This window comes from Schistocerca nitens, chromosome 6 (genome assembly GCF_023898315.1).
Source record: "Schistocerca nitens isolate TAMUIC-IGC-003100 chromosome 6, iqSchNite1.1, whole genome shotgun sequence".
In the NCBI taxonomy this organism is placed as follows: Eukaryota; Metazoa; Arthropoda; class Insecta; order Orthoptera; family Acrididae; genus Schistocerca; species Schistocerca nitens.
In genome coordinates, this window is record NC_064619.1 from 422009763 (window position 1) to 422034524 (window position 24762).

At 40.7% G+C, this 24762-nt stretch overlaps 1 protein-coding gene across 2 annotated transcripts in view; it reads right to left on the reverse strand.

Annotated features, from left to right (window-relative positions):
• Positions 1–839: 839 nt before the first annotated feature.
• Positions 840–24762, reverse strand: part of LOC126262908 (tRNA selenocysteine 1-associated protein 1) — a 54545-nt gene continuing 30622 nt past the window's right edge. For both annotated transcript variants that reach the window (XM_049959815.1, XM_049959816.1), the window contains exons 5-6: positions 13321–13589; positions 840–1088 (exon numbers count right to left, since the gene is read on the reverse strand). In XM_049959815.1, coding sequence (XP_049815772.1) covers positions 967–1088; positions 13321–13589 — 391 coding nt within the window. In that variant the 3' untranslated portion in view covers positions 840–966. The remainder of the gene's footprint in view (positions 1089–13320; positions 13590–24762) is intronic.

The following is a 24762-nucleotide window of genomic DNA, read 5'->3' on the forward strand; positions in this document are numbered from 1 at the left end:
AAACAAGGTTATGGCTTAAATAAATAAATATGTTCCGGTAAATTTGTTTGGGGCAAGTGTAATCCCTCCTGGTTACACTTGCCCTAGCCGATTGGTTACATTTGCCCCACATGGGAAAAAGTTGGGGTAAGTGTAACCATGCCTGGCATATCAAGAGCTTAATCGTCACTCTCTCGTAGAGTGAAAATGTAGACGTCAATTAAAGTCCAAAAATTAATTACCAATTTATGTCAAATTTGACAACTTATGGTTAAATATAACAAAGAAAGGAGTAAATTAACATGTGTGATAGGTCAGAGGTAAAAATACAGCTTCTTTAAGGCACCATAAGCCATGGTTACAAACACACACACAAATTTCAAGCTTTCGCAACCCAAGGTCGCTTCATCAGGAAAGGAGAGGGAAAGACGAAAGGACGTGGGTTTTAAGGGAGAGGGTAAGGAGTCATTCCAATCCCGGGAGTGGAAAGATTTACCTTAGAGGGAAAAAAGGACAGGTATACACTCGCAAACACACACACAACTATCCGCGCATATGCAGACACAGGCAGACATTTGTAAAGGCTGTACAACTGGCAACCCAGAAAAAAATCAATGCTTTGTACACAATGAAAAAAAATGGAAACAAATGTGTGTTTAGTTTAAGAGCAACAATGATTAATAGATCTCTGTTCATTTTAGTTCAACGGACCAACATAAGAGAAAAAAATGTAATTATTATCACTCTAGTGCTTTTATGTCCAATTTCACATCTGTGTGTGGAAGAAGAGTGTGTATATACAAAAATAACTTCTTGTGTTTCACTTGATTTTTTTTTTTTTTTATTTATCTTACAAAATATTTAACAGGATGGTGAAATTGTATCACCTGACCCTATTTATTATTGGATTTTATAAAAAAGAAACATGTGAAAAATTGCTACAATGAGGAATGAAATATTTTACAACTGTACACACTTTCTTCATTTTTAGCAGCATTCCAATCCTTCCACAGGTAGCCATTTTGAGCTTTCTAGGGCATCCCAGAGACAGTAATCTCGTTCTGTTACTTCTCTGTTCAGCTTCTCAACATCTATCTGCTGATTATGTTCTATAAAAAAGAAACAAACAACATCCTATGAAATACAACTAGAAAGAGAGAAATCATTTAGACAATAAAAATCACCCCATGTGGTACATGTTGCCAAAGTAATCACAAATTCAGTTCAACAAGAATAGCAATTATTGTGTCAAGATATGGTGGCAAAATAACTTAAACTGTGTCAGAAAGCTATTCTATTACTGAATAGCAACATGTATGTTTCATTCCAACACTAAATTTTTATAACGCACAAACTGTGACAAAAACAGCATTACACACCATCTATTTGCAAATCACTAAATCCCACTGTTTGTTTACCTCTAATCCTGCACAACTGACTCTCCATTGATAGGGATGCATGACGTTTGCACATAATTCCAGAGTGATCCCACTAACAAACCTCCTCCTGCTCCTCCTCCTCCTCTGGGTGAAAGAAGCTAAGATCTTTACTCAAAGGCTAGAAAGCATCAGTTTTTAATTTTATTTCCTCCGCAGTCCATTGGCCCTAGTCAAATACAATACTACCACACAATCTTATGCTTTAGGAATGGAGTTCCTATGAAAGCTTCAAATCCAAGTAAAGGGATAATATTCTGGGCACAGACAGGTCACTATTTGCTGAGCAGAGGGGACATTGGACAGCTTAGAGGTATTTAAAAAAGGATTCACACTTAGAACAGATTTACCAGATAAAAATACACTTTTTCCCAGGCAAAAGTTCATTTGTTCCATGTTAAATAACAATATACTTCCCCTCGGAGCTGTACAACTTATCAATTCTTTTAATGGTGAAGGTTTTATACACCAGCATAGAACTTCCCAGCACTTTAGGAAATGAAACCCACTTTTTTTAGAAAGATCTTTGATGTGTGGCAACGTGTACACTGCATAATTTATATTTTCCTATTATGAAAGTATAAATAAAAATTCTGTCAAATACAGTAAAGTGGCACTGAAATCGAGATTGCAATACACTTTTGTCAGCTAATCATAGCCATACCACATGACCTCACCAGCCAACAACAGAAGATATTCAGAGCATAGGGCACATAATATAGTCAGCCAAGCACAATCACTGTTAAGTAGTACAAACACACAAACAGGAAAAGTTAATGGTTCAGTTTGATACACGTACAGTATACTGTAGCTACAAGAAAAGCTAAGCTTTCACACATAATAATGGTCATCAAAAATTTTTTCCTGTTTTTTCTTTTTTTCTGAAGGTGTGGTTAAGCAGGATCCTAAGAGCACAGCTTAAATTGCAGCAGCTGAAAATTACTGACAAGCACGATTATAAATTCGCTGCTGTGCGCCGAACATTTTGTGGGTTACCTGGCTGAATATATGTTATGTTCTGTCGAGCACTTGGACTTCTCCGTAGAAAAAACCAATTACATGTGATTTTTGCTCAAAAACTCAACTCACCCCTCTGTTTCTTTCTTTTTTTTTTTTTTTGTTTTACAATGTTAAAACAACTAATGTCATATGCACCCTTGTCAGAACCTCAGAACAATAACATGAAAAAGGAGTCAAAAGCGACTACACATTAAGAGCGATCAATGAAAGGAAAGACAGCTAAAAACAAGGACTTCCTCTTGGAGAAAGGTCCAAAAAATATTCCGTAAAGACAATGGAGGTCCTAAACTAAAGATTAAATGTCCTTTACCATATTGCTACAACAGATAAAACACAGTCAATAGCCTGCGCATCGTGCAGTAAAACAGCCAATAACCCAGATGGCAAATATACAGTAGAACATGGCTGAAAAAAGGGCATTCGGTCAGGAAACAGCAAACCGTCGAAGATTGACGACAATGAGCACAAAGTGGTGAGGGAGACCACTTAACAAACGGCAATGGCTAAAACGATAGTGCCCAATATGTAACCTAACTAAAATGATCTCCTCGCGGCGAAAGGGCTGAGAGGAGGTCGGCCACGCAGCTCAATGACATTTAATTCCCAAGAGCTTATTCCCATGAAAGGAAGACCAGTGGTGTTGCCAAAGTGACACCATCTGCTGACAGACGGCAACAAGGAGATCACCGGAAGGTATGGAAGAACTAGCAGGCTGAGGTAGGAGGACTGCAGCCTTGGCAGCAGTTCATCCGAGAGCCATCAGTGTACACAAAGGTACTACCGCAAAGTTCCGTGCAAAGGTGGAGAAACTTACACCAATAGATAGAATCTGGAGTAGTGTCCTTAGGAAGTGAATGAAGTCCGAAGTGAGCATGAGCCACCACACGAAGCCAAGGTGATAAAGTGTTCACACCCCCTGGGAACGTGGCAGGCAGCGTGAAGTTAAGCTGCAAGAGCAATAGCCAAAAGCGAACTCCAGGGGTAACAAAGAAGAGAGACGTACCCCATACTGGTGTGCAAAGGAGTCATCATAGGAGGAGGCATTGGACAGGTGGCCACACATGGCGGAAAAATGGCATGTGTATCTGCTGAGGAGACCATACGACAGTGGTAGTTCAGCAGGTTCTGTGTATACAGTCTCTCAACCAGGCTAGTGTAAAAGGCACCCCAGTGGCCGAATGGATGGCACGATGGTGGACAGTATTTAGATGGTGTAAGATGGATGGACGTGCAGATGCATAAACTAAACACTCTTAGTCTAGTTTCGAACGGACAAGGGATCAGCACAAACGAAGGAAAGTGGTCTGTCCACTCCCAGGAAGTACGAATGGGAACACACAGGACATTAAGGGACCAAATACAACAGGCGGCCAGATAAGACGTGGGAGGACAAAGAAAATTTCCTTTCAAGCATAAGCCCCAGGAATTTCGTAGTTACAGTGAAAGGAAGAGCAACAGGCCCAAGATGTAAACATGGTGGAAGAAACCCATTGCACCACCAGAAATGCATACAAACAGTTTTATCAGTGGAAAAACAAAAGCCATTGTAATTGCTCCATGAGTAAAGGTGATCGAGACATCACTGAAGACACTGCTCAAGGAGACATGTCTGTGGAGAACTACAATAGATAGCAAAATCATGAACAAAAAGGGAACCAGAGATGCCCCGCGGGAGACAGGCCATTGCAAGGTTAACGGCGAGAGCAAAGAGAATGACGCTCAGGACGGAACCCTGAAGCACACTGTTTTCCTGGATAAAGGTGTCGGTCTTTTAAAAATTCCTGACGAAAATGGGGCAGGTGGCCTTGGAAGCTCCACATGTAAAGAGTACGGAGGATACCAGTCCTCAAGCAGGTGTTGTAGGTTTTCTCCAGATCAAAAAACACATCCACAGTCTAGTATTTCCGTAGAAAATTGTTCGACAAAGTGATAAGATAGTCAACTGCAGAGCAGCGCACCCAAAAATCTACACTGTGCAGTGGTTAGTAAACTGAGAGACTCAAGCCACCATACCAGCCAGGCATGAATCACACGTTCCATCACCTTGCAAATACAGCTGGTGAGAGAATTGGGGCGGTAGTTAGAAGGAAGCCGTTTTTCCTTACTGGGCTTAGCTATGGGAATGACAATGGCTTCATGCCAGAATCTGGGAAATGAGTCACCTGCCCAGATGTGATTGTATGTATGAGGGAGGAAGTGCTTGCCCGCAAGAGAAAGGTGCTGCAACTTCTGAAAGTAAATATTGTCCAACCCTGGGGCGGAAATCAGGATAAAGTGAGAGCATGACCTAGCTCCTGCATAGGAAAGGCAGCATTGTAGAATTCATCATTCTGAGAGAAAGGGTATCACTCGAGCCTCCTCCATTCGTTTCCTCGAAATCTCCGCAAAATAGCAGCCTAAGGTGTTGGTGACAGGAACAATGACATCAGCAGCTATGGTCAGGCCGCAAATTGGAGAATGGACCTTGGTGCCAGAGTGTCACTGGAGGTTGGCCCACACAACAGAATAGGGAGCAGGACTGCTAAAAGAACTAGAGAACTTTTTTTGCTACCCCCAAGAATGCAACAACACTGAGCACACAACCATTTATAACGAATACTGTTCGCCATTTTAGGTTGATGGTTAAATATGTGGGGAGCATATGTATGCACAAATCGAACTGCGGATTCCATCAGTTCACCAAGTGACCACAATACTGAGCACTAAAGGTGAACTGCGAGGAAAGGAACGTTCTGCGGCAGTACAGTTAATGTTTGTAAGATATTCTATCTGGTCATCACAACTGGGGAAACGTTGTTCGTCAAAGGTCACCAGGAAGGAGTAAAGCCTGCAGTGCCAATTGGTTTACACGTAGATGGGGTAGGAGTCAGCAAATGGATAGTTGTTTGAGTATGTGTTAGAGAGAACAGACCACTCGAGACAACGGGCAAGTTGGGCAGTGCAGAATGAGATGTCCAAATGGGTACAGGTGTGTTTGGAGTCTGACAGGAATGTTGGTCCTCCAGTGTTAAAGCAGATGAGGTTGAGCTGATTGAGATGGTCAAGAGAGGGCACCTCTCTGACACAAAGGGGACGGTGCGCATTAAAGTCTCCAAGCTGTAAAAAGGGGTAGGGAGTTTCCCAATAAGCTGAAGGAAGTCCACCCTGGTGACACCGAATGACGGAGGTATGTAGACGGTAAAAAGAGAAAAGCTGAAGCGAGGAAGGAAAATGTGGACTGCAACAGCTTGCAGCTAGATGTTCAGTGAGATAGTCTGACTATGAATGACATTCCGGACAAGCAGCATGACTCCCACATGAGATGAAATGCTGTCTTGGGGGGAAAGGTCAAAGCAGACGGGAAAGAAATGCGAGGAATCAAAGCTGTCACAAGGATGCAATTTTGTTTCCTGGATGCAGAAAACTAGCAGACGCTGTGATTCCAAGTGCAGCTGTAATTCCTCCTTGGATCTAATCCCATGAATGTTTCATTAAAGAAGAGTCCCGATGGGGAAAGGAGTGAAGAGAAAAAAATGAAGGGTTGTCACATCAGTGGCAGCCGAATGCCAGCCTTCAAAGAGTCACTGCTACAGGGCACAGAGGCTGAAGGATCCCTGCTCCATGAGATTTACAGAGACAACAGCATTCTCACTGGGTCAGCCATCAGATTCAAGGGTGGAGAAACGGTTGGTGGTACGCACCGGCAAAATGGAGATCGGCCGGTGAGGGTATCACGTGGTGACACCGTGAAGATGATCTCCAAGTCAGTGAAGGACTCCTTTCCTTTGAGCCTTTGTGGTTGGCAGATGATGACTCAGGTGTTTGTTGGCTGGAAAGATGTAAAAAATCTTCGTGGGAGTATTCCTTCTGTCCTTTCTAAACTCTGGTTGCATAGCATGTGATTTTGCCGCCGAAGCCGAAAATTTGGTGGCTTGTTGCATAACTGGAGGAGGAGGAGATGGGGATGCTACCATGACACTGAGCAATTTTATAACAGTGGTGCTAAATTTGAGGTCGCAAGTCTGTGTGGCCATGTCCTTCGTGCAGTGAGGTATAGCAAGAACGATACTGTAAGTGCCAGATGGTAAAATGCAGGGCTTCCGACTAGCCAATAACTTGCACACAACAGGGTAAGGTACTTTTTCTTTCACCCATATCTCCTGGACAGCCCGCTAATCAAAATACAGGGGACATACTTGGGATGAGGCTGCATGGCCACCATTGCAATTGATACAACTGGGAGAAGGAGGCGGGCAATCACCCTTGTGAGCACCCCTACCACAAATAACACATACGGCCAGGTTTCGATAGGACATTTGAGTAACACTGACATTGGCAGCAGCAAATCACGTTCGGAATGTATGGTCGGACCATTATGACTTCATAGCCGCCTTTGATCTTTGATGGAGGCACTACTCTATCCGACATGAGAAAGCATGCGTGTAGGCACGAAGGATGCATCAACCTTTTTTATCACCTGATTGACTGCAATGACGCTCTGACCAGAGACGTAAGTTTGGATTTCTCCCAAGGTCAGGCCATCGAGCAGCCTACTGTAAATAACACAACATGAAGAATTCAGCATTCGATGGACCCGACACAAACAGGATAGCCATGGAGGTTCAAAATGGTTCAAATGGCTCTGAGCACTATGGGACTCAACTGCTGTGGTCATCAGTCCCCTAGAACTTAGAACTACTTAAACCTAACTAACCTAAGGATATCACACACATCCATGCCCGAGGCAGGATTCGAACCTGCGACCGTAGCAGTCGCACGGTTCCGGACTGCGCACCTAGAACCGCGAGACCTCCGCGGCCAGCTAGCCATGGAGGAGTGAAGCTACAGGCTTTGCCTGAGAATCACAATTAGTCTCCAGAAGCAAAGTGTCAGTGCATAAATGAGAGCAGGATTTCACAGTGCCAGCAACTGCATCAAAACCTTTCTGAATATTAAAAGAATTAACAACTGAAAAGGACTGACCACCTTGAGTACGCAATACCATGAGGAACTGAGGCGTAGCTGGGAGAGTCTTGGAATCTTTAGCCTCATTCCATTTACGTTTAGTAAGACTGAGTTGGTGACTGGCTCACTGTAAGAAAATTCCCTATGATTGCCAGCGTCTGTGATGGAGAGCTCCTTCCAACTGGGGGCCCCCCTCAGAGGGGATCTCTTCTGCCTTAGGTGATTGTTCACACCTCAGGTCACACCTCCCAAACTCCTGACAGAGGGACTAATTGGCAATTTTGGAACATAACAGCTCAGGCAATCACCCCTCCCTAGGCCTGGCCTGTACCAGGTGTACGTGTGAACCCTACCTGTCAACCAAGGGTTGGGAATTACACGTTACCCAGTCCCAGTCACCTTTTACATGTCAGATGCATGGGCCAGCCTTCAAGAGCATGCAGGGAGGAAGGAGAAACAAAGAAGAACCTCAAATGCTGCAGCGGAGGAAGGGTAGGAGATTTGGGGGGGGGGGGGGGGGGGGGGAGTAGTGGAATTATTCTGACTGGCTACAGAAAATTATGAACACATTCCCAAAAATATGCCACACATGTTCCCCATGGGACGAGAAAAAGGATAGCTGGAGGATAGACATGCAGCATAGCAGGGAAAAGGTGCTGCAAATGCTAGGGCCCAAGCACAAACACACCAGAGTTCTGAAGTATAATTATACTTATTGCCATCTTTACTGCACAATTTGTAATCTATGAAAGAACTAAAATAAATATGAGGGTGAGTCAAATGAAAACCTTAAATTTGTAATAACAAATCGAAATTTTGCACCATTATCCTGTAAGTTGGTAAGCGTGCTACAAACAGTGTGCACAATGGCCTGTAGGTGGCAGCATAGTGCAGATGCACACATACCGTCACAGTATCAGTATAAAGATGCCCCCCCCCCCCTCTTGCACCAGGGAAGAATAGCGTTCAGTTATTCGGTTTTTGCATAATGAAGGTGTGAAACCTATTGAAATTCATCGACAAATGAAGGTTCAGTACGGTGCTGCATGTTAGTCACAGCAGCAAGTCTACGAATGGAGTAGGAAGTTCGCAAATGGTGTGACTTCAGTGGAAGCTCCTCATCTAGGTCAGGCACAAGTTGTGATTCCACAGAACATTGCAGCAGTTGAAGCCATAGTGAAGGAAAACCACCGAGTGACACTGAATGACACTGCAGCCCATTTACAGATTAGTCATGGGTCAGCGCATCACATTGTGCATGATGTGCTCCAGTTTCACAAAGTGTCTGCAAGATGGGTGCCATGGCAGCTGACTCCTGAAATGAGAGAATGACGTGTTGATGCTTGTAAAGAACTTCTTCGGCACTTTGAACGAAAAGGTGATGGCTTCCTTGCAAGAATCGTTACTGGGGACGAAACCTGGGTCACTTCCACCAATCGGAAACAAAGAGAGCGAGCAAGGAATGGCGCCATTCCTCATCACCAAAAAGTTTCGAACAGGACCATCAGCAGGGAAGGTTGTGCTGACTCTCTTTTGGGATGAAAAGGACGTCATTTTGGAGCATTACATGCCTAGAGGGACCACTGTCACCAGTGCATCATACACAGATCTCCTAAAAAATCATCTGTGGCCTGCAATCAAATCAAAGCGATGTGGATTGCTGTCAGCAGGTGTCCATTTGCAACATGACAATGCAAGGCCCCACACTGCGCATACAACAGATGCCACAATCACAGACCTGCATTTTGAGTGTCTCCCTCATCCACCATACTCACCAGACCTTACCCCAAGTGGTTTCCATATGTTTGGACCACTCAAAGACACAATGGGAGGAAAGAAGTTCCGTTCTGATGAAGAGGTATGCCACGCGGTGCATGAGTGACTGTGCGGACTACCAAAAGAATTTTTTTCTAAAGGAATTTATGCACTTTGTAAGCACTGGAGGACTTGCATTGAGCATGGGGGAGATTATGTTGAAAAGTGATACAGCTTTGTACCACTTCTGCACAATAAATAATATTTAAAAAAGTATTTAAGGTTTTCATTTGACTCACCCTCATATGAAAAACTAACACTGAAACTTGGTCTTTCTTAGCTTGTGTTGCTCCTTAATATATGTCAAACACAAATGTGCTCGTAAAATTTTAAACAATGGGTTAAATGGCTGGTTCTGGGCCCGAAATTTTACTAAGTGGGTGGTCCTCAAACTATAAAAGTTTTGAATGAGAGTCAAACACTTCGTGATTTACAAAATTTATCACACACTCTCACACTTAACATAATTTATCTTACGTAAAAGGAAATTTAGTCTGAAAGTAACACTTCTCAAACCACCATTCATAATATTTTCCTGGGACTTGTTAGCAATGTAAACTATTATGATGTCACACTCATCAAAAGCAGTTTGTTGGAACGAAGTATTGCATAGTTTTTGTTCTAAAGCCTTTGACACATTTTGCTGCCTGCAGACATCTGTGTGTGCACTGTACTTTTCTTGTAAATAAGGCTTTTTCTTTGTAACTTATGTTTCATTCTGGTGTTATTTTCTTGTTTATATTATATTGCTGCAGCATTATTCTGCAGCAGTGGACTAAAGTAAAATTCTTCATTAGGGTATGAGATCTTACTAGTCAATATTACAGAACTTTAACAGAAAACTAAACCAATGAAAAATTACAAAAATTCTAAAAACATCCCAGTTTTTCCTAGATGAAAAAATTCCCATGTTTTTCCTGGATTTCCTGGGGCATATACTCCCTGCCTTACAAACAGTGGGGGAGGGGGGGATCTGTATGAGAGCTGTTTGAAAAAGAGGAGCTCTACTGCCTCTCTCACACTTTAGTATTTTAATCTTCCTATTTACTCACACACATTAGGGCCATTCCATGCGAATTTCATAAAACATTCCTGCATAACCATCAGGGATTTTCATGAAATTTTGTTCGAATATTCGCACAAATTCCCAAACTTTACTCTTGCCAATTTAATACTTGCATAAATATAGTCATTTGTTTGATCCCATAGCACAGCTATCAACAGTGTGCCTGTGAGTTTTTGGCAACTTTGAGACATATCTCCAATAATATTTTTTTTTTGAAAGAAACATAACTACCTTATCTAGTACAGCTTTTTGTCTTTTGTGCTCCCTACGGAAAAATAATAATAATAATAAAAAAGATATCCTGAGAAATTTCTATATGGATAATTTAAAGCAATGTTGGCCAAAAAAATAATTGCTTGAGAGAGAGAGAGAGAGAGAGAGAGAGAGAGAGAGAAGCGAAGTTTAGCTTTATGTATCTCCAGAAGGAATTGCAGGATACAGCTGAAACTTGGCACATAACAACTTTCCAACACGAAGTCTTAGAATATAAAATTTCCTTCTCCCGCTGCTTTCCAATAGTTTACAAACTGAGGACAAATTTGATGGTTTTTCTAAAAAGAAAATGCTAAAATTGCTATTTTTGGCCTAGTTTTACAAAAACAAATCTTCTGCACACTCTTCTTAAACCATTTTCATTAGAAAGACCATGTTCTAAACCACCTAAAGAACTATATCTGGTTTTGCAATGGGTGCATATAAGGCCCTAGAAAGGTGACAAGTTGGAGGTGCATTGGAAATGGGCCTATGTTCCACAGGTACTGAAATTAAATCTGACTTCTTTTATTATGTTCTACAACTGCTTGGTATTCTCTGTAGAAGATTATATCAAAGTCCTATTGATTAGGAAATGAGCTTGAGTCAGAAAAAACTGCAAATAAGGAAAAATTTACAAGGTTTGGGAACCTGTGGCTGCTTTGGCACAGCTATCGGGAGTGGCCCCTATGGCTTTGGGCATGCAGGTTTTCTCATTTTAAAATGAACCAGCGATGGTTCAGCCACCATGCACCATACCAAATTATTTGTACATTTTTTATGTCTACAATAATGTTCCACATTAATCACAAATTATGCTAGCACAAAATATGCTATTCCTTAAACCAGAGTTAAGCTACATCTATAGCATTACACAACAGAAAGACATATTAATACATCTCTATTACATGATTCCATTCCAAAAAAATATGAGAATGATTGGTGTGTACTTCATGAAAATTTACACAATGTGGCAGTGGTGCAAAACCTGCTGGCTATTTATATGATGTGCACTACAGTTGTTATGCAACAGTTATACTACCATGATCTCCACAGCCTTTGCAATGCACAGTTAAATTGTGAAGTTTATAACCATTTGGACTCTGTAGCTACAGCAGAAAAACAAACTGAAATATGTCATGATAACTTGTGACAAGAGACGTTCCCTTTTTGAAGTTTTTCGAGCTATTTGGACTTTAACTGATTTCCCTAGACAGTACTAAACAATAACAGAACATAATAAAAGATGTAAAATTTAATTTGAATACCCGTGGAACACTGGACCATTTTCAATGCACCTCCACCTTGTCGTTTTTTAGGGCCTTATATGCTCCCATTGCAAAACCAAATACAGTTTTTTAAATAGTTTATAACATGGTCTTTCTAATGAAAAGTGTTTAAGAGACTGCAGAATATTCTTTCCTGTAAAACTGGTCCAAAAGTAGCCATTTTTGGCATTTTTTTAAAGAAAAATTGTCAACTTTGCTCTCAATTTGTAAAGTATTGGAAAGCTGCAGGAGAATGAAATTTTATATCTAAGACCTTGTATTGATAAGTTGTTATTTGTTAAGTTTCAAATGTATGCCACAATTACTTCAGGAGATAAAAAAGCTAAACTTCACTTCCCCCCCCCCCCCCCCCCCCAGCTAACTTTGCTTCAAATTACCCATAGGCAATTCTCTCAGAAAACATTTTTTTCATTATTTTCCTTAAGGGGGTGCAAAAAGTTGTACAAGATGACCTAGTTCAATTTGTTTCAAGAAAATATTGCTGAGATATTATGTCTCGAAGTTGCCAAAAACATGCTTGCACTGTTGATAGCTGTGCTCTGGGGTCAAACAAAGTGCAACTGTTCATACAAAATTTCATCAAAATCTGTGATTGTCATGTGGGAACCTCTAGACCACTTAGCATGGAATGACCCATTAGAGTATTTATGCTAAACAAACACAAGCTCTCTACTACCTTCAGAATCTCCCCAAATATAGTTTCACATTTCTTCTCTCATTACCAGCTTACCATCACCGCCATGGCAAGTTTAAAATTCTTTCAGTGGGAGAAATGAAAATTGTTTGCACTAGAAATCTGAAGAAAATCGTGGCTGCATGTGAGGAAGATATGATAAAATAGGTTAGGAACTTTAGATCCCAATGATGTTGCTCGGGGGGGGGGGGGGGGGGGCAAATAACTGACTCTTTTTTTCTCCCCACAAATACAGATCCATTTTTCAGAGACAAATTTTCCCTAATAACAAGTCGCTATCATAAAATGCTTTTCTATCACCACTTTAAAGAACTTCACTGTATAGACATAAAAAGTGGTGTAATATGCCTGGCACTTTTTTGGCTTAAAAATGTGTGCCTCTGACACAATAAGAAAGACATCATAGTGTCTTTGAATGAAAGCTAAATCCAGCTAACCAAACGCATCTGTCAACATCTGTTATCATATGGAAATTATCTAGTCACGATTAATCTACTGAATGCATAATCCAAATGTAGAGCATGTTCAGCAAATCTATAAAAGGACTGGAATATGGAGCAAGTGCACAGAGAAATAATAATATTAACATTGAAGCCATATGTACACTATTAACTTTAGAAATTATAATAGCAACAGTATGTGAATGGAAAACACTGCATATTATTTTAAAATGAGCCAAAATTAAAAGATAATTGTCTAATTTATAAAACTGTAAAAGCTAAAAGAACTATCATATTATAACCACACACCTGAAACAGTTGTTATCAACTAAACAAACTGGTTATAGCACTTCATTTTGTGCTACCAAATCTCCAGTCTACCTACCAATAAGCTCAAGGTCATCCTCATGGTTAGTAGTATCTTCCACTACCGGTGCACTGGAGTATGCACTCATACTCTGATAGTAATCATGGGAGGCTTGCGCATGTGCTGATGCAGTAGCTGCTGGATCAGTACTTGTGTCATAATATCCTTGCCATGCAGAATAATTCTGCCAATATGATGGGTCATAGTACTGACTGTAATCTGAACTGGAGCTATAACCCCCACTTGTTGCTGCTGTAGTAGTTGTCGTGAAGGTACTGGTGTCAGTGCTGAGGAGAAATGTGAGAAACAAATAGTAAGTTACCTGACTTGAGTACACATATTAAATTTCTTGATATGAAGAACCGCCAAGCATCCATCAACTATAAAAGCACTGAAATAAAAAAGTTTGTTACCAACACTGAAAAGGAATGTATTCACCAGGACAAAAAATTTGGTGTTGAAATATGAGGCTCATTCCAATGGTATCACGTGTTGAGTCCAGACAACTCTCATTCATCAAGCAATGGGACAGTACTAATTAGGGTAAAAAAGGGCAGTCATCAATCTGAAAACTGTTTTGAACACCACGGTGCTTTACTAGGCATGATCCTATTTGAGCTGGTGTGCCACTGCCTTCCTTCCTATCTTTGAACTGAACTGACTTACTCAGCCAGTTACAGCAAGGCCTACAGTTTAAAGCAGTCTAAACCATGGTGCAGCTTGACATTTTTCACACCAACAAAAATTGCCAGAGTTTCATAACCCCATCATCAGGCCTGTGCCACGAAATATGCAATATAAGATAACCTTTTAAAGACACACAAAAAATGCAATGAAGTTGACAAACATACCCATAAAAGTCAATACAAAGTACTCGTCACCTTTTACTCCATTCCGAAATGTCACCAGTACCCTAGCAGCTCAATATGGCACAAAGAAGTAACAATTCAGCCAGTAAGTGGTACTAGTGACACATATCTATAACAACACGCAAATTGTTATATGACAATACTTATTGAAACATGTGTTATTTAAATGACATACATCTATAATTTTTGTTACTAAAAGAATCACACTGTACTAAGGTCACAGCTGACATTCCATGTTGCTTGATTTTGGCATAGGAAATGAAGATTAGCTCAGTACATAAATTTCAGCTCCATGTTTTGAAAGCACTGTTACATGGTATGTCACAATTACAAATAGCTCAATAAATTCAAACTGTAAAAATACAGAACGAATGGAGCAGGAACACTTATTACAATTAGAAGAAAACACTACTATGTAATGCTTGTAATACCAAAATGAGTCATTGCAACTAAACTGTAAAAATTGTTTTTAATTGCCGTTACAAATTCCTACCATCAGGGCCACAGCTGCCGTTCATTCAGCTGCTGGTATTAAACCTAGAAGTACAGTGCCTATATGAGACTGTTCAAAATGTCAATTTCAACCAATTATTTAAAAAAATGTAGTACACAAGATTAAACTGTTTTTTCAACAATAGTACATAACAGACAAAATTTCAACAAACCTGATGAAAACAATATTCCATACAGTCAAAATAACAAGAGATCAAAAATAAAACTTTTAAAAATGTGGAAAGGAAGAGAGAAAGAGCATTTATCACAATAAAAGAAACAATAGAAACGTATGGATAGTAAGAATTTACATTCTTAACACCATGGTCATCAGTCATTGCATTATATCACAAAAACATCAAAAGTCAGTCACTGCATTTACATTAACCAATAGGATGCCACACATGTACAATAAATAGTATGTGACAGTAAAAAAAAAATGTTAAAAACAATTTGACCTTGCTTCCTTCCTATTTTAATTTTTTAAATTTCTATTTTCATCTTTTTCTTGTTTTAAATGTCAGCAACTGCTGTTTTTAATAGGTTGTTGAAATTTTGACTGTCATGTATTACAGTTTTAAACAGTTGGTTGAAATTAAGACATATTGAACACTAGCATATAGGTACTCTACTCTAGGTTTAAATCCAGCAGCTTAAAGCATTGCACCTATGGTCTTGTTGGGAGAAATTTGTAACTGTAATTACTGACAATTTTTACTGTGCAATTGTAATGGCTGATCTCAATGTTACAAGAATCACCCATTACTAGACCATAACTAACAATGGTTCCTTGTAAATATAGACACACACACACACACACACACACACACACACACACACACACACACAAACATCTGTGCCCTTACATTGTGCCAACTGAACCCACAATACAAGGATTGCATTCCTGCATGTGTACTAGAGTTTGCATTCCTGCATGTGGACTAGGCTGGGTGGGAATTGTGTCGGGGTGGCTCAGAAGGAGACAGCGGCTTTGTTTGCTATGAATGCAAGAGAGGAGGACAGCAGATGCATGCGCTTAGCCCAAACTGCATGATTCCAAGGCTGGTGTGGTGCAGTGCACAATGAAGGTGATGTGGACTGGGAGGGAATGACAGGACAGAGGAAGAAGGGACTGAGGGGCAGAGGGTGTGGGGACAATAGGTTAATGGACATTGACGCCACGATGGTTATGACTGAAAAGGATGTGTTGCAAGGGTAACACTCATCTGTATAGTTCAGAAAAGCTGCTGCTGCTGGTGGTGGTGGTGGTGGTGGTGGTGGTGGTGGAAAGGATTCAGATGATCCAGTTGTAAAGCATTCATTGAAATTGAGTACATTATGTTCAGCTACATGCTGTGCCACTGGGTGGTCAACTCTGTTCTTTGCCACAGTTTGGCAGTAGCCATTCACTCTGGTGGACAGTTGGTTGGTTGTCATACCAACACAAAAATCTGTTTAGTGATTACAGCTGAGTTGGTGTATGGCATGGCTGCTTTCACAGGTGGCCCTACCTTTTACGGGGTAGGATAAGCCTGTGACAGGACTGGAGCACGAAGTGCTGGGTGGGTAGATTGGCCAATCTTGCACCTGAATCTTCCATAGAAAAGATTCATGTGACAGTGGGTTTGGAGTGACACAGGATTGGACCAGGATGTTGTGTAGATTGCGAGGGCAATGGAATATCCTCTCCACCCATCCTAAAGTGGGTTCCCTTCACCCACCCAACCTACACAACCATCCTGGTCCATCCTTGGCCACTCCCGCTCCCAACCCCTTGCCACAGGGATCTTATCTCTGTGAAAGACTCATGTGCAAGATCTGGACAGTTCAGCCACCCAGCACTTTCTATTCCAGTCCTGTCACACGCTTATCCTACCTTGTCAGAGGCAGGGCCACTCGTGAAAGCAGCCTTGTCAGATAAGGTCTGTTAATAAAGTACCAGACTTATTTTTTATTGCTGAAATAAACAATGGTATCAGTGTGCGTGCATACTTTATGTTTGGGGGCATATGTGGTGCACATACCCGATTTTTTTCATGAGTGTGGAAACAACCAGTCACTGGCTAGCCATGGACAACTGAACATGTGTAAGTGGTGATCACTGAATTTTATGTTGTGGGGAAAAAAAGGAACAATGTTACTGCATCAAATTTTGTTTTAAATTTGGCAATACTCAGACTGAAGCAATCCACAACATTCGACAAGTGTTTGGGAACGAAGCAATGGGTACCATACAGATAAAGGACTTGTAAAACCACTTCGAAGATGGCCACTCATTAATAAAGAGGGAAGTACATTCTGCTCGACCCTCAATATCCACAAATGAGGTTGTTACTGACCATTTAAGGACTCTGGTGACATTTACACAATCTTCACGCATAACAGAGTTGTTAACAGAGGTCAGTCTGGTCACGGCCCTAGCTGACCACCCAGGTCACTGGATCCATCAGTATGCGATTACTTTGTGTGGGAAATAACATTGTTGATAAAATACCAGTATTCTTCAAAATGACATCGATATATATCAGAGATATTTCCTTCCCTGATATATTGATATAAAAAATGTCAATATTGAGTGCTCATATTTTTATTTTATATTTTTTCCCAATTTTTGGTAAATACTGGAAGTTGTGCTTTTGGAATTTTATTAGAATATAATTTTACTTTCACTGTGTGAAGCAAGTATATGTGGAACGAAAGAAGTCCAATTTTGCATCGGGGAGGGAGGGTGTAAATTGAATAACAAGATTTCCGATGTGAAAAAATAGCACACCAGTTGCATTAAAAAACAATTTTTAGCGCAACTTGAAAATGGTGAACAAAAATGTAAATGACAAAATTGGTCTTTGGGTGGGTACAGATGTGTGAGGAGAAATGCTGACATAATTGGATGTCAGTGCTACCAACAGAAGCTGCAACACTTAGCTCCACCATGCAATTTTGACATTACAACTGCTAAGTCACTGGCATTTGCAAAAATGAAAAAACAAAGAAGTCGATATGAAGTGTTCCCAACAAATCTGATATGTGACGAAACTGAATGACAGACCCATCAGACACCATTTATTGTGCCAATTACATGCAGCTATCACTGTTAGAAAAGTGGTCATTGCCAAGCGTGAACATGCATCATTTTCCCTTCAATTCCTGCTCCAAAGGGGATAGGCAGCCTGCTAGCTTGATGATGTTCAAAATTTCTAATAATAAATCAATACTTAAATATACAAATCTAAAATTGGCATTACATTTACAATGTGCAGCAGATATTTTTACGGGCAGGTAAACAGATACTTTTTCAGTCAATATATTGATTTTTTTCCGGTTTTTGAGAGCCAATAATGATATTTTTTTAAATATCAATGTATTGGATTCCTGATATTTTTAAAAGTATCAACAGTCCTACTTCCAGCAGTGACAGCAACGTTGTGAGGGGTGTGTAGAAGCTGAAGATGACTACTCGGAAGGTGAACTGTGTCAAACAATTGTACCTCAGTAAGGATAGATTGATACTTTTTGAACAGCCCTCACATAACAACTCAACTGTATTCACTGCACAGCTTTTTATATCAGTATGACAATAATTAGCTGTCCACCAGAAGGAATGATCACTTCCAAAACCATGACAAAGAATGAAGTTAACCACCCAGAGGCACAACACGCAGCTGAGCACAACATGCTCAATTTCAATGACCACTTCACAACCTGGGCCATCTGAATCTTTCCCTCAACCACCAGTATTTCTGAACTACGCAGACGGGAATTATCCTTGCGACACATCCTCCACTCTCATAACCATCCTGGCCACAATTACCAATACCCCACAGTCCCCACATCCTCCACCCAACAGTTCCCCTTCTTCTGTCCTGTCATCCCCTCCGAATCAATGTCATCTTCATTGTAAACTGCACCACACCATCACTGGCACCTGTGCATCACATGCCTAGCACCTAACTAGTTAGCAAACCTACTGCTCCCTCTGAGCTGCTAGCTGCCCACCCGTCAACCGCTCTTTCTACCTCCTCCCTCCCTCTCCTTCTACCAGCACCACCCAACCACTCAACACAACCCCTACCCCACCCTATACCACATACCAAAATGCAATACAGCATCGTGTTTCCAGCTGCCACAATGCAGGGGCACAGAGAGGGGGGGGGGGCAGGGAGGGGGGGAGAGAGAGAGAGAGAGAGAGAGAGGGAGAGGGAGAGAGAGAGAGAGAGAGTAATCTGGCTAGACAAAGGATTGATTCTGAAAGCTATAAAGTTTTCTTTCTTTACCTTTCACGTGTGCCTGCTGAGGTCTCAATGCTTCTGCTGTGAGTGGTCTCCTTTACTCCTAAATCAGTTAAATAATACTTATTTTAATAAGTGTCATCATACAAAAGTTTGCTTGTTGTCTCAGGTATATTGTCACTAATACCAAGTATCAGCCAAACTGCTTGCGTCAGTGTGGGCACTGATAGTGTTTCGGAATGGAGTAGGAGGCAACAGGGTGTTTTGTACTGAGTTTAACAGGTACATTTGTCAGCTTCACTGCATTGTCGTAAAGTGTGTCTTTAAATATCTTGTCTTATGTTGTTTATTTCATACCAGAGATTTGATGATGGGGCTATCCCAAATAACCTAATAAGATGATAAGTAAAAATTATATTGCAACAGTATTACCATTCAGCGCAAAAGATGGACACACATCTCCTGAGAGACTTTTTGTTGAAAGTGATAAAATGTACCTTATTTGGACTGGCTAAATGTGTGGATCAGTCCCACTGTTTACATTTCTTTTGATTAATGCATTTTTTTAAAGGTCTGCATTTGATTTGTTGAACAACTGCCTCTTGAGAATAAGGGCTTATATTTCTGGTTTCTCTTTACCCAAATGGTATTCACAATGTTATTCAGAGTAGTCATAGTAATTCTGCAGCACACTATTATGTAAATTCTTGACTGGTTACAGTGCTTACATGAACTGACTCCTGTTTCAGAAGTGTTCCCCAACTTTGCTGTTACCTTTACTGGTTTTAATCATGTCTAACATGAAGTTGTTCTTTTAATGAATCATATTAAATCAGCTGCGTAATTTGCAAAATATACTCATTCCCTAGATGAGAATTTTGAATTTGTTGACCTTTTACCCACCTCGGTAAGGCCAATGATGTCAATGACCTTAATGTTCACTTTCATCTATAATACTATGCAATATTACAGAGTCTATGACCCCACAGGAGAAACACAAGAATGATAGGATAGTTTTATATCACTCATATTTAATTAGCAAAATAGAAGGAAAGACAAAAGCGTATCAAGATGTGCTCCACTTCAGTCTGCATACAAAAAGAGCTGCTGAACTGAACATTATGTTTTTGCTGCTGTTGTGGGTTTTTTCACTCCAAAGATTGATTTAATGTAGCTCTCTGCACTAGTTTACCCTACGCAAGTCTCTTCACCTCCCTGTAACTGCAGACTGCAATCAGATGAAGCTGTTTGCTGTAACCAAGCTTTGATCTTTGTCTGCAATTTTAGCCTACTCTCCTTTTGTCTCCACTACAAAATGAACTGTTCCTTGATGCTTCATTATGTATCCTGTCAACCAAAGCATTCTTTTAGTCTACTTGTGCCTTACTTTTATTTTCTTCCTGATTCAATTCAGTATCTCTTCATTCATTATTCAAACTACTCAATCTTCAGTACTCTTCTGCAACAATACAGTTCAAAAGCCTTTTTCCCCATATTGTTCTATTATTTATTGTCCACGCTTCACTTCCATATAAAGTTCTACGTCAATCAAATACTATCAGAAGAGACTTTCTTTTTCTGCTTGCTTTATATATGGATTGAATAATACTGGAGACAGGCCACAACCCTGCTTCACTTTCTCCTCAAATAATGCCTCCATTTCTTGTCCTTCAACACTTACAATTGTAATTTGTAGAATAACTCTCACTCCCCCCCTGCTTAATTCAGAATCTTGAAGAGCATATTCCAATCAACAGTGTGTCAAATTTTTAGATGTATATTTGTCTTTCTTCAATCTACCTTCTAAGGTAAGACGCAGGGTTAAGTACTACTATACATTTCTCCATAACCCAAATTGGTTTCTCCTTCCCACGCCTCACCCCAGGTTGACTTTACCAGTCGTTCCATTCTTCTGCACATAATTCATGTTAATATTCTGTAATCATGATTTACTGAACTGGTACTTCGGTAATACACCTGTAAGAGTCTCCCTTCCCTGGTGTTGGGATTGGTAGATTCTTCTTCAAGTCTAAGGATATTTCGTCTCCGTCACATGAATTGCATAATGGGTGGAACAGTTTTCTTGTGGTCGATTCTCCCACAGATCTCAATAATTCCAAAGAAATGTAGTTTACTGCAAGTGACTTGTTTCAGCTTAAATCCTGTCAAATTATTCTCGCAGTATCGCATCCCCAAACCCACTCTTCTTGCTGCTTGGTCTTTTATGTAAAATCATCTTTAAATTTACTTCCCTTGCACAGCCCTTCCATCTTTCAGACTTCCTTTCTTTGCTAAGTACTGGCTTGCCAACCAAGTTTTTGATGCTCATACTGCAGCCTCTCTTTTCTCTAAGGGTTTCTTTAATTTTCCAATACATGTCATCTACCTTTCACCACAGCCATGCATGTGAGTATGTTCAGTGTTATCAAACTAGGTGCTTTCAATTGTGTAGCAAACATCTATGTCCATTTTTTATGTACTGGAGGGATGTTCTGCACAAATCACAGAAAAAATTTTAAAAAGTGAAGAAAATAAAATAAAAAACATAATGCCACATTGCAAATTACTAATAACACATTATAAATTCATTCATTGCTGAATAAAATTAGCAACTACTCAGAATAATACACTGCATCATAAGCTGAAAAAAAAAGAAGCATGAACATACAGCATGCATAGGCAGCACAACATTCTACACAAGGCAGAATGGCAGAACATTCACAAACAATTTTCTGATTACAGTAATTCAATAAAAGCTAAAAAATTTATATTTTACCAAGCAACACACATTCAGAACATGGGATTTGCATATGAAATCGGCATTCAATGCTTACACAAAATTTCAAGGGATTTACAGAGTACTTAAATTAAAAATAACAGCTAGACACAAAAAGGAAATAGGTAGGTTGATACATAAAACAAATGGATGTGTGTGGCAGAGTCAAAAGTGTGTTACTGAATTAACAGAAGTTTGTAGATAATTATCATTTCAAGAGGGGGGGGGGGGGATGCTTTAAAGGTAAGGATTCAATTCATAAACTTCAACTATATGCTACAAACTGCGTATTATTACTGGGAAAGTGTCTACTCAACAACAGTACTACTGCAATCATCATCATTCATTCATTCATTCATTCATTCCCGTGTCTAGTCAACATTTCCAGAATGCAGCAACTTCAATGGCCCTGTTATTTGCCTCTGTCAAGTCCTGTGTGGTGCAAGGTGTTCCAGAAGTGGGGATATAAGCAAATGACCTTGTGTTATTCCAGACTCGCAAGACACCTCTCCATTATGTGGAAAGGATGCTTCACCATTTTTGCATGTTGGTCTTGTAACAGGGGACATCCATCCTAATGTGACTGATTGATATCCAAACAGGGTAGGGAGCTATATCAACAATTTGATAGAGTTTGTCAACTTGAGATGACTTCATACATCCTGACAAGATTCAGACAGACTGACTGACTGACTGACCGCAATGACAACCTGTGTGAAGTGAACAGCTGCCCTCCCCACAGGTGAGGTGTAATCTGCAGCTGACATACACCAAGCAAGAGCAGAAGTTTTCAGGGTGCGAGGGCTAGCTTCCTCAAAATCTTATTCATTGCAATGACCTGCAGCCTTCTGTTATGGAAATGTTTCTTGAAAGACAGTGTATGTCCAAGACTAGCACCTTGATATACAGATGTAACAATGCTGAACTCATTTGCCTTGTCATGTGACATCCAATTGTGCCGAACTTCGATATTTCATCAGTGAAATACGCACACTTGAATCTTGTTGGAAAGAAAGGAAGACTGGGTTTAAGTGCCACCAACATCGAGGTCATCAGAGGTGAAGCACAAGCTCAGATTGTGTCAAGGATGGGGAAGGGAATTGGTCGTGCCCTTTCAAAGGAACCATCCTGGCATTTGCCTGGAATGATTCAGGGAAATCACACAAAACCTAAATATGGATGGCCGGATGTGGGTTTGAACCATCAGGCTCTAAAATGTGAGTACATTGTGCTACCCACTGTGCCGTCTCACTAGGTGTGTCTTGTTGGGATTTGGCTTTGGCTGATTGAACTCATAGTAAAGGCCAAGCACATCCAATGATGTAATCAACTTTTCTTCCATCTCTTAAAACATCTTCCCTTGGGCAGCCACTGCTATATTATCAGTGTAGGTGAAATGCCTGGAGTGTTTTGTAAAGGGCTGATCATTATGTATATTAACTGTATTTATCTTACTGTCCTTGGTAAGATGGTTGGTTGGTTGGTTGATTCAGGGGAGGGGATAAAACAGCAAGGTTAATGGTCCCATTACATTTGGGAAGGATGGGGAAAGAAGCCGGCCATGCCCTTTCAAAGGAACCATCCCAGCATTTGCCTGAAGAGATTTTAGGGAAATCATGGAAATCTCGATCAGGATGGCAAAAATGGGTTTGAACTGTCAAACTCCTTAATGTGAGTCTAGTGTGCTAATCAAATCACTGCACTACCTCGCTTGGTTTGATAAGATGACTTTTGCAAACATAAAAACTAAAAATGAAACTACAGACACAAATCACCAAACTAATCCTCAAAGCAAGCAGCTCAGGAAACACTTAAGAATAACAAAAACCAGCTGATGTCAATGAATCTTTAACTTTCAGAACATGAGCTTTCTTTAAAGACAGCCAGACATACATAAAAAGAAAAATAAGTGTAACAGCCATAACTGCAGAAAATGTGCATTGTTTTTTGTTTTAGGGCGCAAAAACAACTAGGGTCATACAAGCCCACATCAGAACTGTAGAACACAAAGACAAAGAGATGAGTTAAAAACAACTACCATCGACAGAAGAAAAGACAGCTAAAAACAGGGGTGTAGAGAAAGGTCTACAACGTATGTCTTAGAGAAATGGAGGTCCAGAATGAAAACTTAAATGGCCTTCGCTGTATTGCTACAACGGATAAAAAGTAAAACGTGGTCAACGATCCATGCCTCGATGCTAAAACTGCCGATAACTAAGACAGCAAACACAAACGAGAATGTAAGTGGTTAAAAAAAAAGGGTATTCCAACAGGTTGAGTGCCATGAGTGCAATGTGGTGGGGGAGCAGCCACTGAACAAATGGCGATGGCTAAAAAGCCAATGCCCAATACACAACCTAGCTAAAATGATCTCCTCACAGCGAGAGGGCCGAGAGGAGGTCGCCCAAGCCATTGGGGGAGGCTTAATAACCCGGAAGTTGTTCCCGTGAAGGGAGGACCAGTGGTGATGCCAAAGTGACACCACCTGTTGACAGATGGCAACACAGAGATCATCGGAGGGAATGTACAAGCTAGCGGGCTGAGGTATGAGGACTGCAGCCTTGGCAGCAGCATCAGCAGCCTCATTTCCTGTCAGACCAGCGTGACTAGGAACCCGCATGAACATCACAGTGACTCCACCAAGAGTGAGCAAGTGACAGCTTTCCTGGACGTGTTGCATTAAGGGATGGATGGAGTACAGCACACACTGGCTCTGAAGGGCACTTAGAGAGTCGAAGCACATGATGCAACTGAAAAGCCTGTGTAGGCAGATGTACTGCATGGCCTGATATAGGGCGAAGAGCTCTGCTGAAAATACTGAGCAGTGTTTGGAAACCAATACCAAAAAATGTTGGTGCCTATTATGAAGGAACACCAGACACCATGCTCAGTCTGAGAGCCATAAGTGCACACGAAGGAGCTACAGTGAAGTTTCATGCAAAGGTCGTAAAACTGAAGGCAATTGAGTGAGGCTGGAGTAGTGTCCTTAGGAAGTGAATGAAGGCCAAGGTGAACGTAAGCCACCACACGAAGACAAGATGGTGAAGGGTATACATTCACTGGGAAAGTTGCAGGGAGCGTGAAGTTAAGCTGC